Source organism: Trichechus manatus, unplaced genomic scaffold, assembly GCF_000243295.1.
Source record: "Trichechus manatus latirostris isolate Lorelei unplaced genomic scaffold, TriManLat1.0 scaffold00010, whole genome shotgun sequence".
Classification (NCBI taxonomy): domain Eukaryota; kingdom Metazoa; phylum Chordata; class Mammalia; order Sirenia; family Trichechidae; genus Trichechus; species Trichechus manatus.
In genome coordinates this window covers 4,409,253-4,424,091 of record NW_004443946.1, presented here as the reverse complement: position 1 = coordinate 4,424,091, position 14,839 = coordinate 4,409,253, and the positions used below count along the sequence as shown (strand labels likewise).

The 14,839-nt window shown below is 38.3% G+C and overlaps 1 protein-coding gene and 1 non-coding gene across 3 annotated transcripts in view; both read left to right on the top strand.

Annotated features, from left to right (window-relative positions):
• Positions 1-2,825: 2,825 nt before the first annotated feature.
• Positions 2,826-2,896, top strand: TRNAR-UCG (transfer RNA arginine (anticodon UCG)). The gene has a single exon. It is a non-coding gene; the product is annotated as a tRNA-Arg (tRNA).
• A 3,572-nt stretch (positions 2,897-6,468) lies between these two features.
• The window catches only part of ERO1A (endoplasmic reticulum oxidoreductase 1 alpha), a 40,436-nt gene continuing 32,065 nt past the window's right edge, over positions 6,469-14,839 (top strand). The window contains exons 1-3 of one of the 2 annotated variants that reach the window (XM_004370867.2): positions 6,469-6,808; positions 13,166-13,285; positions 14,036-14,119. In XM_004370867.2, the coding sequence (XP_004370924.1) occupies positions 6,695-6,808; positions 13,166-13,285; positions 14,036-14,119 (318 nt within the window). In that variant the 5' untranslated portion in view covers positions 6,469-6,694. The remainder of the gene's footprint in view (positions 6,809-13,165; positions 13,286-14,035; positions 14,120-14,839) is intronic. The other variant, XM_023726191.1, reaches the window with a different exon arrangement.

Below are 14,839 nucleotides of genomic sequence, written 5' to 3'. Positions count from 1 at the left end.
AGCAGTTCAAATCTACCAGCTACTTCTTGGAAACCCTATGTGGCAGTTATATGCTGCCCTATAGGGTGCTATGAGTCAGAATCGACTTGATGGCAACAGGTTTGATTTTGGCTTTATCCTCCTTGAATTAATCCTCTAACTTTTCTCTATTGATCTCTTCGCATCTATTTTCAACCTCTTTGTCTTTTTATTCCACTATCTAGGATGTTTCCTCAATGTTTCTATCGAAACTTTTCATTTTCACTATTATAAATTTCATTTCCCAGAGCTCTTTCTTGTTTTCTGATTTGTTCTTTTTTATAGTTTCCTTTTCTTATGTCTTTGAGGATATTAATTATATTTTTTGTTTGTTTTCCTTTCTTCCCTCTTTGTTTCTTCAACGTTACTTTTTTTCCTGTTTGTTTTGATCTCTCTATTTCATGTTGGAGGCTTTCCTCTCCAGTCTGGTGTAGCTTGGTTTTCTGATCACAGTTAGAGTGAGTGAGGCACTAAAAAAAGCAGTGGAATTCTGAGCGTCTGAGTGGGAGGGTCCAGCTCTTTTTTTGGAGTGTCCCTAAATGATGGTCACTGCAGGTCTTTTCTTGATGTAGTTGTTATTCCTGGAAGAATTCTCTAATTCCTTTTTAGAATGGGAAAACAGACGATGGGGCAGGATGGGGGTCGGTGGAAAGCAAGTGTGTATATTATCTGCAGTTTTGGAGCTAGTATTACAGGTAGTCTGATGGAGATGGAGAAATGTCATCGATTGAATTGTGTCCCCCAGAAATATCTGTCAACTTGGCTAGGTCATGATTCCCAGTATTGTGTGATTGTCTACTATTTTGTCATCTGACAAGATTTCCCTATGTGTTGTAAATCCTATCACTATGATGTAATGAGATGGATTAATGGCGGTTATATTGATGAGATCTACAAGATTAGATAGTGTCTTAAGCCAATTTCTTTTGAGATATAAAAGAGAGAAGCCAGCAGAGAGACATGGTGACCTCATACCACCAAGAAAGCAGCACCGAGCTTGTCCTTTGGACCTGGGGTCCCTGTGCCTGAGGAGCTCCTCGACCGGGGGAAGATTGACGACAAGGATCTTCCTCCAGAGCCAACAGAGAAAGAAAGCCATCCTCCGGAGCTAACATCCTGAATTTGGACTTGTAACCAACCTACTAGACCGTGAGAGAACAAATTTCCCTTTGTTAAAGCCATTCACTTGTGGTATTTCTGTTACAGCAGCACTATATAACTAAGACAGGGAAGAATCTTAGTATTTAGTATAGGAGAACTTCACTTAATCTACTTTTTTATTTTTTTTTTGAATTCAGAACTCCCTTCTCTCCCTGGAATTGTGTTGAGTCTAGAGTCCCTGGATTTTTAGCCAGTCTTGTTTCTTGACAGAATAATCCTGATCTTGAAGTGTTTTCTAAATGAATTTAGGTACCTCTTATTTTTTTCCTAGAGAATCACCTGGTAGTTGAACCCCTATCTTGTCATCAGTTTTCCTACATCCATACCTTTTGTGGATTTTTCTGAATTCCAATTTCTACTCTTTCTAACATGTCCTCTCCCTCATCCAAAATTACTTCAACGTAAAGTGATCGCTTTGCCTCTAAGCTTATAGCATTTGTTTGGATTTTAATCACACATTTCCCTGTGACACATCATGCTGTTATTATCTTTTCAGGTTTGATAATTATTTAATTTATTTGTACATTCATTATTTCATTCAAAAGTCATTTTGTGAAACACATACACCATGCTAAGTGCTGAGGATGTTGAGAAGACCAAGACAAGTTCCCTGCCTATCTGTTATTTGCAGAAAACCTATGCGTAAACGGATATATACCATTCAATGTTGTAAGCACAATTATATGACCTTATAGAACCAAAGAGTAGGAAGCTAATCCAACCATAGAGGAGGGTCTAGGAAAGACTTCCTGGAGGTAGCAGGGCCTGAGCTGAATCTTGAAAGAGTAAGCTAGGTGAAAGGAGGGTAATAGGTGTGGGACAGGGGAGAAAATATTTCAGAAGCCGAAACAAGATAAACAAACGTATGAAGGCTGGAAACACTGTGGCTTATGTGGGAAACTGTTAGCCGTTCATTTACCACAATGCCGAGAACTATTGGAGATAAAGCTGGAGAAGTAGGTGGGGGCCAGATCACAAAGGACCTTGAATGTCATGCTGAGAAACTTAAACTTGATTTTTCAGGCAATGAGGAGCACTGAAGATTTTAAGCCAAAGTATGACATGGTCAGATTAATGTTTTTGAGAAACCAGGCTAATGTGGAAGGTGTTTTTTGAGGGGTACAAGTCTGGAGGCTGGATGATCGGTTAAGGGACTGTGGCAATAAATCAGGTGAGTGACAATATGGGCTGGAACTAAGTTCTTGGTAGTAAAGACGAGAGGAAGGAGTAAATTGAAGATATATGTAGAGGGCAGAACTGGCAGGACTTGGTGTGTCAATAGGTCATGAGTGGTGAAAGAAGGGGAGAAACTGACGTTAGCTTCCTGCTTTCTATCTGCCTAGACATGAATGGTGGTGGGACCACATATTTCTGAGAAAACCAGATGGATGTATCCAATAAGCAGTTGGATTTTGAAGCTTAAGGGAAAGGTCTGAACTGTAAATATAGGTCTGAGCATCATTGGTGTAGAAGAGGCACTTAAAATCATGAGATTAGATGAGTTTATCGAGGGAGAGAATAGGTAAAGAAGCGCACTGAACGAAGAATGGGATCCTGGGGAACACTCACATCTTAGAGGTGGGCTAGGGAAAAGCCCATAAAGAAGACAGTTAAATAATATCAGAGAAATATAAGGAGACTTGGGGGCATTGGTGGTTCAGTGGTAGAATGCTCACCTTCGATTTGGGAGACCCAGGTTCAATTCCTGGCCAATGCACCTCATGTACAGACACTACCTGTCAGTCAGTGGAGGCTTGCATGTTGCTATGATGCTGAACGTGTTTCAGTGGAGCTTGCAGATGAAGATGGACTAGAAAGAAAGGCCTGGCGATCTACTTCTGAAAATCAGCAAATAAAAACCCTATGGTTCACAATAGTCCATTTTGCAACCGATCATGGGGATGGTGCAGGACTGGGCAGCATTTCGATCCATTGTGCATGGGGTCGCCATGAGCCTAGGGCAACTCAATGGCAGCAACATAAGGAGATTCTCAGGTCTTTGGTGCATAGGAATTTGAATTGAAGGAGGGAGAAATCAGCATTATCAAAATGAAGCAGAGAGGTTCAGTAATTTCATGAAAAATGTTGATTAGATTTGGCAATAAAAAGATCACATAAAGAGAAGTTTCAGAAGGGTGGAGTTGGAAGCCTGCACGGTGAGTTATGGCATGAATGGTAAGTTAAGGAGTGAATGAGCAGTTAGAAAGTAAAGGCAGTGACAATATACTGATGGCTCTTTCAGGAACTTGAGATAAAGAAGGTGAAGATAGAACTTAGGTGGTATGTTTTTCCAACTCAGATGATTCTAAGCATCTTGAGAGAAAAGTTTAGCAATGTACCATGTACACATTTATACTCAATAAATATTAATTAGATGAATGGATCTAATCAAATACCAGCCTACTGTCAGGTTTTTATTTAGCCATTCTTCTTTTTGTATCATAATATTCCTTTTCTCTTTGCCAAATTTTTTACTTTAAATTATTTCTTTCCAGTCTATTCAGTGCCAGAAAATATTTAGGTACTGAGAAACTTCCCAGAGAAATCTCCATGCCCCATTTTGAGAAACTGAGCTCAAGTCATTTCCTGCTTTGGTCATTAAAAAAAAAAAAAAGCTGTTATTTGCACAGTAATCAGAATTCCATCAAGAAATGCTGCATACATTAAAACTAAGTCATGTTATTGTCATTATCATTAGTGTTAGGATAACAAGGTTCTGTCTTTTTTCATCTCTAAAAAATTTAACGTTGTTTAGCGAAGTTATAATCGACGGAAGGATGGGCTTAAAAAATTCAAAGGTTGATCTATGCACCCTGTGGGTGTTCCTTAAATAGTTCTTGGATGACTAATCAGTTATTTCATGAGACCTAACACAGGTGAGATGATTGCAGGATATGAAGAGTTGAAGAAGTAAAATTACTCAAAGGACCAGCTTGACGTATTCTCAGGGAAATGTCAGTAATTCACACCACATGCATAGAACTATTTTACATTTCTAAAATATCGTAAAAATATGAATGGAAAATTATAATTATCAAGATGATAAAGTAAAAAAAACTATCTTATATGGAGCTTGTTTCAAATTATGTAAGTTTCTAGAAATTTTCTTCTGCGCAAGAGTTGAGTCTTATGGGATAGGTTATGCTCTATTGCATCAGGGTGAAATCTTGAACTGATTCATGATCAGACTGCTTCCTTCCTTCCTTCATAGGCTTCATTCACCTAATCTCACTTTGTTCTTATTGTGTCTTTCATTTTTGACAGTCTAATCTTCAGATATTAGTATTGTGACCATATGGAGGATATTCATTCCACAAACATGCGCAAAGTCAGGCTCCTTGTTAGGATCTCTGGAAGTCATAGGTATGTTTGAGATATAAGTCCTGCTTCTAAGGAGTTTAAAGAGTTTACAGTTCAGTGGTAGAAAATGCCATAGAAGATTACACGCTAAGTTCCATGAGGTATACCTCCTGGGATGGGGACTGGGCCTTATACATCTCTCTATCTCCAATGTTGAGCTCAGTCTGGCATACAGTAAGTTTACTGAATTGAAATTCATTTAGAGGCTGACTGGGTGAAGAGGAAACCAGGAAGACCCCTTAGAGGAGGGAACATGTGATCTGGGTCTGGATTTATACACAGATGTAATAAAGAAGGGCTTTATTGCCTGTAGGTAATGAAGGAAATTGTATTAATACGTACATGTGGCATGTTGTAGACATTAGAACCACAGCTTCTCAGGTCCACCATGTCTGGTGACTTTTTACTGCATGTCAGTTTGCTTGGCAGTGGTGGACAGAGCATAGGCTATATCAGTAAGCTGTATCTAAGTTTGAATCTCACCTCTACCATGTTGTATCATTTTGCTGTTAGCTGTGGAATTGGTCCAACTCATGGACAGTCCCATGCACAACTAAACCAAATGCTGCCCAGTCCAGTGCCATTCCTCTGGTCAGTTGTGTATGCAAATTGGACTGTTGTAATCCATAGAGTTTTCATTGGCTGATTTTCAGAAATAGTTTGCCAGGCCTTTCTTCCTAGTTCCTCTTTTTCTGGAAGGTCCCCTGAAACCTGTTTAGCATCATAGCTACACGCAAGCCTCCACTGAAGGCAGGCTTGTTTCTTGACAGAATAATCCTGATCTTGAAGTGTTTTCTAAATGAATTTTAGATAACTTTTTTTTCCTAGTGAATCACCTGTGCATGAGGTTCATTGGCCTGAATCGAACCTGGGTCTTCCGCATGGAAGGCAAGAATTCTTCCACTTCATCACCAATTCCCCGGCGTAGCCATGTGATTTTGAATAATGTATATAAACTTCTGTGCCCATTTTCTCAGCTAGAAAACAGGAGCATACCTATTTTGGGCCTAGCATATCTTAAGCTCCTTCATTAAATGATGGCTTAAAAAAAAATCTATCCACTTAAAAAAAGAAATATTTGAACCTTTAATGTGCAAGAAATTAGAAATCTTTTACAGTTTCACCTTCAAATTTCCTCCAAAAAAAAAAAAAAAAAGCTGATAGACTAAGCCCATGGCTAAATGTTAAAAGACCAGGACTGGGAATCAGAGGACCTGGCTCTACTACTACCCAGCTCCCAGTCCATGCTCACATCACCTCATTTCTCTGGGCCTGTTTCCTCCTCTAAAATGAGAGGGCGGTCTCCATCTGGGCTGTCCAAATACACAAGCCACTAGCCACATGTGGCTATGAAGTGTGCCTAGTCTGTATAATATACACGCACTGGATTTCAAAGACAAAAAAAAGGGAAATATTTTACGAATAATCATAATATTGATTATACTTGGAAAAATATTTTTTCACATGTGAGTTAAATAAAATATATTAAAATTAATTTCACCTGTTTCTTTTTACGTTTTCGATGTGGCTACTAGAAAATTTAAATTACACATGGGTCTCACATTATATTTTTATTGGACAGAGAGGTCAGGAATATCTCTGATAGCCCTTTTAGCTTTAAGGCTGTATGCCAGGGACACGATGGACACGTAATTTGTACGGCCTGATTTCCTTGCAATGAAATATCGAAGGATTGGCCGGGAGAGAGCAGGGGTGGGGCGCGGCCCTGAAGGGAAAACACGGGCTCCTCCGACTTTCGCTCTGCTGGGGGATCTAGAAGGACCCCCGACTCCCGCTCAGGGGCTGGGGGCAGCGCCCCGGGTCCAGTCTCCAGGCCGGGGGCGTCAACGGGCCGGGGCGGGCGCGGCGGGCCGGGCGGGGCCGAGCCGGGAAGCGGGTTGGTGCGTCAGCCTCACTCACTGGGAAGGAAACCGGTCCGAGGCCCGGGGCGGCCGGCGCGGGCGCCGCCGCACGTCCGCAGGCTCCGCCGGAGGTGGCGGCCGCTGAGAGGCGGGAGAGCAGAGGGCGGGCCTGGGAGGCGGCCGGGAGGTGGGGCGCTGCCGGGGCCGGCCCGCGCGGGCTTATCTGAGGGTGCACGGCCTGCGCTTGAGTACTGGACGTTTCGAGCGTGGGGCGACGAGAGGCCGAAACGGGTATGGGCCGCCGCTGGGGCTTCCTGATTGGCTTCCTGGGCGTCTTGTGCCTGCTCAGCTCGGGCCACGGCGGGCAGCAGCCCCCGGAGACGGCGGCGCAGAGGTGCTTCTGCCAGGTGAGGGGCTGTGCGCGTCCCTGCCGGTGCCTGCGTCCCCCGCCTTGGCTGTGCGCTCCGCCGCGCGCGCCCAGTAGGTGAAGGGTTCGGGGTGCGGTCTTGCAGTTCTTCCCGCCCGAAATGAGACGCCTTTGCTTCTGCTGCCTGACTGGGGCTGAGTCCTCTGCAACTTGCCTTTGGATCAGGGGCAGGGAGAAGGGTGTAGGTGCACGCTGTGTGTTTTTACCGACTTGGATTATGCCTCTTTGTTGGTCCCTCTTGCCGGGGAGGATGTGCGCGCACAACCAGTATACCTGTTATTTTCACAGAACTCAGGTTTTCCTGACTTCTAACTTGACCTAGGACTTGTGTGCGGTGTACCTGTGCTGGGTGCCTTCGCCAGCCTTTCTGGCCAGGACACGTTTTTTTGTAGGGGAGCTGCTCTCAGAATTCGTTGTCAGTCAGGAGAATGGCTACGCGTTACTTTTCTGGGTCTAAGCTCAACTGCTTGGTCTCTTTGGGGCTGCGGTTGCCCTGTGGATCCTTGGCCTGTGTGTGCTTTCTTTTTTCCTGAATGTAATGCGATTATTTTTGCCATGAAACCTATTTAACTGGCCTGAAATAAGAAGATGGTCCTTCCTCCTCAATCCACAAGTTTGGTTACAAGCTTATTTATGCTCGTTTTCTTCTATTGGTAAGAGATGTGGGTTCCTTGAGCAAAAATTTCAAAGAAATTTACAGGTTTCTGGTATTTACACTAATAGTATTTCATTATCATTACTCTTGTTAAAGCCGCTTTTTGGTTGGTTTCTGCTGATGAAAATTGTATACGAAACTGAGGGATGGGCATCCAAATTATTCCTTTTAAGTGGATTTTACTGTTAATTTATTTTTAGAAATAACATTTTATGTGTGTAGGGGCGTGATGCTGTTTTATAGTGGAAAAAAGTGTTTTAAATACGAGACAAGGAGATATCTCCACTCCTTCAAATTTTTGGATTTTGTCGTTTTGCGGAGTGATTTGGGAGTTGAGGTCAGTGTTATCTAGAAAAGTGTAAGGCAAGTTGAAGGTAGATTGCTGCTTTACAACCGGAGACTGAAAAGCTTCTGTATCTTCAGTGATTGCGAGTAGTACACAATCAAGTACTTAAAAGGTCGCTCTTTTTCCGATCACAGATATAACGTAATACAAAGTTTAAACATTTAAAAACTAAGTAACTTAGAAATAAGTAACTTTAAAGTTAGGTATTCAGTGCTGAAAGAAGATATTCAATGTAACATTTCCACTAAATTCTAGAAATGTGGATAATGGAATAAAAGTACATGTTGAATTCTTCAACTTTCACTCGACCTCCCCCCCCCAACTTTTTTTAGTTGTCTGATTAAAATTGGGACATGTTTACTTTTTTACATTTATTTTCTTTGTCTTCTGACCAGTAGTTAAGCTTTTCCCCCCACTCACAATTTTTTAGATTTAAATACTCTCCCAACACAAAAATCTATTTATTAGGCCGCTTTCTTGTCCTTTTAGAACAAGACTTGCTATCTGTTTTTCTTTTCAGGGTCAACTTACAAGATAATAAATTGAGGATCACATAATAAAAAACAATTTTTAAGAGAAATTTAAAATGATCTACTTAAAAAAAGTAAGAACCAAAACCCCAAAACCAAACTCATTGCCATTGAACTTAAGAACAGAAACCATCAATTTCAAATCAGTAAGTGAAACGAAAAATATACTTCAGTTCTATTATGGCCAGTAAGAAAAGGAATGAGGTTGAGACGAGAGGGAAGAGGAAGATGATGAGTAGACATGAAGAGAAAAACAGAGACAAGCACATAGACATGGATACAGAGAGAGAGGAGGGGGAGAAATAAAGATAAGAGGAGATGAATGGTGTCAATTATTCATTTAACAAGCATTTAGAAGCATTATGTACACTGACCTGTGCTTTTGATACACAAGTGACTACAGCATCATCCCTGCCCTGAAGAACTCAGTTTAGTGAATAATGTTCATTTTGGGGAAGGGTGGGAGGTATTGTAAACACTTAAAAAATTAAATATTTCTAGAAAACTAAATTAACAACTAAACTTTCACCTAATGTTTGGAAATGATTCTTTAAATTTAGTCAGATATTATGTGTGCCTGTTATTTGGATACTTCTATTTGACATCAAATCCTACCAAAACCAATTTTCCCATAAGTTGTAAATTCTTTTTATATTAGTGCTTCAGTGTTAGTTGTTAAGTGATCGGTTTTCTGGGACTTGTATATCTTCCTTATATACAATCCCCTGCTTTTTACAAGATGTCATTTAATTTAATTTATTAAAATTTAAAAAATTATTACACAGTAACATTAACTTCTTTTTTTCCTTTTGGCATACAAGTCTATGAAGTTTAACACTTGCATAGATTTGTGTAACCCCCTCATAATCAGGGTCAGCTCTTGCTTTAAACCAAAACAGTATTTGTAATATTTGTTGTAGTAAGATTGGACTTAAAGTAAGCGAAAGACCCTCAGAGCTGCTTATTGTTGTTGTTAGCTGCCATTGAGTTGGCCCAACTCATGGTGAGCCAGTGCACAATAGAACAAAACACCGTCTGGTCCTGTGCCATCCCCATGATGGGTTGCAGATCTGACCGTTGTGATCCACAGGGTTTTCTTCATTATGTATCATTAGAGAGAATGAGTGTAACAGATTTTATTCACATTCATGAAATCCCAGAATGCATCTTAAAGAAATAACCTCAGGAGAAATATTGAGCCCAGATACAGAGGCAATATGAACATCTTTTTCATTTAAATTACTTAGAACTAAGTTTGTAAACTTGTATGTACTCAGTATTAATGTGGCTAGTGCTTAACTGCACAATCAGAGCCATTTATTTGAGTGCAGTAGCTCTCTATCAAACTAATGAAAGTTAACCCAATAATAATAATGAAATATTGTATTTCTTTATATATAATGAAATATTATCTTCCAATAATGAAAGATAATCCAAAACGACTACTCCTAAATGCGTGGAATGCATTTTGGAATGCTTGATACAGTCTACATACATATATTATGTCAGATTTACCTGTCAAGTGTCTTGTTTCGGTCAACTTTAAAAAGGTTTTTATTTGTTAACCGAAGTGGCTGGGTCATGGGAGAGACATGTTCAGTGGTGGATGGAAATAAGCCCAGGATTAAAACTTAATCAGAGGGATCTTTGAAACAGGTTATACTGGAGACCTGTACAATGAGACCGTTTCTCTGAATGCCTGCTATAAGCCAGGCTTTTTTGAACAAATTGATTGGAAGAAATACTTTTGTATGGGTTGGCATACTGTGGGTGATTTGGAAACAATTTAAAGTTCTAGTAAGACCAAAAGTTTAAAGCAGAAATAGTTCTTAGCATTCCATATCTTTAGAATGATGCTGACTACCTTATAGAATCTTTGATTGATGTTCCCAGGCATCAATCAAGGAGTTGTCTCAGTGTACTCTGTCAACAAATGGATAACTTTTATGTTCTTTTTTATAGCCAGAGAGTGTTTTGTTCCCCCCCCCCCCATTTGCCCCTGACAATATGTGTAATAAAACTTAATTTCTGTGCCTGTGGTTATAATCCCTTTTGGGAATGGGTTGTCTTTGTTATGCTTTAAATTCTTCCTCTCAAGTTTTTTTTTTTTATTTGTGTGTATGTATGTGTTTATTTCTCTTTGAATGTCTCTGCTTGGCAACTGTCCCTTTGGCCTTTGGAGTCTCTGAGTCTTATTCTTTGTGTGATAATTTGTATCAAAGGGGAGAAATAGTAACTATTTTATGTCCTTAGGAGTTCTACTTTGAAGGCTCAAAATAAAGGTATAAACAATCTCTTTAGGTGTGAAAAATAAAATTTTTTTTATTGTACTTTAGATGAAGGTTTACAGAACAAATAGTTTCTCATTAAGCAGTTAGTATACATATTGTTTTATGACAATGGTTAACAACCCCACGACATGTCAACACTGTCCCTTCTCAAACTTGGGTTCCCTATTACCAGCTTTCCTGTCCCCTTCTGCCTTCTAGTCCTTGTCCCTGGACTGTTGTGCCCCATTAATCTCATTTTGTTTTATGGGGCTGTCTAATCTTTGGCTGAACGGTGAACCTTGGGAGTGACTTCATTATTGAGCTAAAAGGGTGTACAGAGGCCATACTCTTGGGGTTTCTCCAGTCTCTGTCAGGCCAGTAAGTCTGGTCTTTTAAAAAAAAAAAATTTTTTTTTTGGTGTGTTTGTGTGTTTTAGGTAAAAGCTTACAGTGCAAATTATTTTCTCATTGAAAAATTTGTACACAAATTGTTTTGTGACATAGGTTGCACACTTTTGTATTGTTGGTATCCAGAATTAAGACTCTAAGATTATTGTATACTCAGAGAATTTTTAGGAGGAAACATGGACATATTTGCATATGAAATAAAAATAGTTATTACAATGAAAAAATATGTAGATCAGATTTCTAGAAACTGAATTAAACCAAAACAAAACCAAACGAGTTGCAGTTGAGTCAATTTCAACTCATAGTGACCTCATATATTGCAAAGTAAAACTATACTCCATAGGGTTTTCAAGGCTGTGATCTTTCAAAAGCAGATCGCCAGGCCTTTCTTCCAAGGTGCCTCTGGGTTGGTTTGAACCACCAACTTTTCAGTTAGTAGTTGAGTGCTTAACCAACTGTGCCATGCAGGGACTAGGAACTGAATTAGCTCATCCGAAACAAAGTAAGACTAGGCAAATAAGTAAAAAGTCTTAGCTCTTGAATATTGCTGTTATCATCCAAAGTATTCTTATTGCTTGGGTGAAATTTTCCGTTACTGTTTTGTGATGTCTAAGATTAAAAGGTAGTGCAAGATTTTTCTTATTCCAAAAATCTAAATTCAGTATTTAAATATTGTTTATTTTCTCCCTTACCAGTAGATTATGTATATATTTATTGATTGATTGATAATAGATGTCCCTCAAACATAATCCAGCGTAGTTTACAGTGGAAATTTTCCCACTAAAGTGGGATACGGATCTCTTTTCTGCAGCATTCTGTACTTTAAAAAAAATCTAGTTATTTTTCTTGAATCATAATGTACATATTTGTTACATACATAAAGCAATGTTTAATAAACTATTTGGTGTTTGCCTGGCCTCAAATAAACATCTAAGGATATTAGTTTCACAACTGATAATGTTGTCTGATTATAATATGATGTCCCATTGCATGTTAGTATAGGTGCATTGAATAGTTTGGTTTAGTAGATACAAGGAGCCCTGGTGGCATGCTGGTTAAGTGTGCCAAAAGGTCGGCAGTTCGAATCCACCAGCTGCTTCATGGAAAAAAAGACTTGGCGATCTGTTTCCATAAAGATTACAGCCTCAGAAACTCTATGGGGCAGTTCTGTTCTGTCCTATAGGTCGCTATGAGTTGGGATCAACTCGACGGCAATGGATTTGGGTTTAGTAGATATTGTTAAGATATCAATTTTGAACTTTTGAAGATCAGGATTGGCTGTGTGGTCAGTTTGATCTCTCAGTGTTGCTAATGGTAAGTAATTTCCAATCACCATTCCAAACTATCAAAATTGCTGTGGCACAATATTTGAGTTTGGGTAGGTCTTTATAATGAATTATTGTTTTTCTTAGAAATTCAGTATCACTTTTATTACATTCACCAAGCTTGTTTCTGTACTAACATCCTGTGGGAAATTGAAACAGAGGGAAGGCAGAGACAACTGAATTATAAGAATACAGAATCTCAGGAAACTCAAGGACAGGAATGCAGATGGGTTTCAGGAAGAACAGGTGGAAGTGGGAGTTGGAAAACCCTAGAGATTCTGAGTAGCATATGCTGTCTATCTCCCATCGTGCTTCTTTTTGTATCTTTTAAAATCTTTCTGCCAACTGGCTCATATGCTCCTCAGTTCACATGATGGAATATGGTCTGAATTTACTTGTTTACAGGTCACCACGGGGAGAGACATCTCTCCCACTTAGTCTCAAGTCTAGATTCCTAGAGAAGAGATCATGACCTGGTTCAGGTCAGATATCAATGGCTGGTCAAGTCAACTGTGACCTAGACGGCAGGGTTATAAAACGGCTGCCAGGGCCAAATCCCTGGAGGGTGTGGGTGTTTTGTGAGCTTGACACACTCTCCAAAAGGTATCCACTAAATTCTTTAGGCGTATAGTAAGAGCAATAATATTTCTGAATTATTGTCATACCCTAGCTCAGAAAATTATAAGGGGAGGGAGGGTAAGAGTTGGTTGAACTGGGAGATATTTCATAAAAACCATGTGAGGAAAAAAGAAACCTGTTGCATCTAGGAAATTTCAATTTAATATTTTATTTTCTTTGTAACAGGTTAGTGGTTATTTGGATGATTGTACCTGTGATGTGGAAACCATCGATAGATTTAATAACTACAAGCTTTTCCCAAGACTGCAAAAACTTCTGGAAAGTGACTACTTTAGATATTATAAGGTATTTTTTTGTATAAGACTACTTAAAGTTTAAATGGATGATTATATTTTCTTAGAAATCACTAAGCTTCTAAGTTGTGACTATTATGTAAAATTAATAGAGGCTTTATTAGGAAAATTCATTTCACAAGACTGAACCGTGTGATTCTGAATGGTGAACACACATTGGATACACTTTTAATTTCAATAACTGAATTTTGCTAAAGTTAGAAACTGATTAAATTGAACTAAGAACAGAAACTATTATATCATTATCAAAGCAATGAATTGTTTATAATTTTCTAAAACATCAAATTGACTCTAATTAATTAAAGTAATTAAATTTTTGAGGATCATGACTCTATTTTGACATGTATCATTTTCACAAGTAATTTGTGGTATTTTATTCTGAAAGAATTTAGAAAACCTTATTATTGGTGTATTTAGTTATGTTCTGAATTCAGAGTTGTCTAACTGATCTACCTGTTAAATGTTACTTACTTAAAAAGAATATAAATTGAGCAGTGATAATATGAGCTATTTTGTTCAGGGTCTGTTTAGTAGCAGTCTGTGTCTTTCTAAGCAAGTCTATCAATTTACTTATACAAGCTACACATTTATATAATTATTGGAATTGACAATAGCTGAGTGGAAGAATTAGAATAATTGCAGCCAATAACATGACCAGGTTATAGAATCAAAATTCAGCACCTACCAGTTGTAATCTTGAGATCTTTATTTTTATAACTTTTTTTCTATTATTATTTTTCAGGTAAACCTGAAGAGGCCATGTCCTTTCTGGAATGATATCAACCAGTGTGGAAGAAGGGATTGTGCTGTCAAACCTTGTCAATCTGTAAGAACGATATATACATTTAAGAACTATTACATCCTCTTTTGTCCATTGCAACATTTTAAAAAGGGGCCAATATAACTAAAAATAATATTTCAATCCTTAGGTTAAATAAAATATTTAATATTTACATATATGAAATTCTAAACTTATAAATATAAAACCTACTTTGAATTATATTGCCTTCATAATGATTGTAGTTCTTTTGGCTTGATTTGTGTTTTTCTTCTTGCAGTTTACCTGAACAAAGTTACGTTTGTAGTGTGATAAAATGAAATTTATCTGAGATATAAACAAAAGTTGTCCCTTTTTTTATAGGTGTATTACTTCTTCATTTGGGGGGAGATTAATAGACAAACACCTGGTTTTACTTAAGAATTCTTGGAGCATTAAAATTTGAAGTAGGATACTGTGAAAGCAGAGAAATTTTTACACTTTTCATGAAACAGTGTATTTTTATACACTTAAACTTTGGTACATAGCCCTATTTACATAGAACTAACATGTGGAATTTTACATTAAGAAAATGTAAAATATTATTTATGGTATTTTTTCATGAGGATGAATGATAAACATGTTTTTAGTTATATTAAACCTCATAAATAACAGCTTTTTGAAAATTCAAGGATTCACTTATGAAACATGTTACTATTATTAAAGCGTGAGCATATCATTAAAGTGGTATCAATTAAAATATTTCATTTTATTTAATAAGTTTTTGCA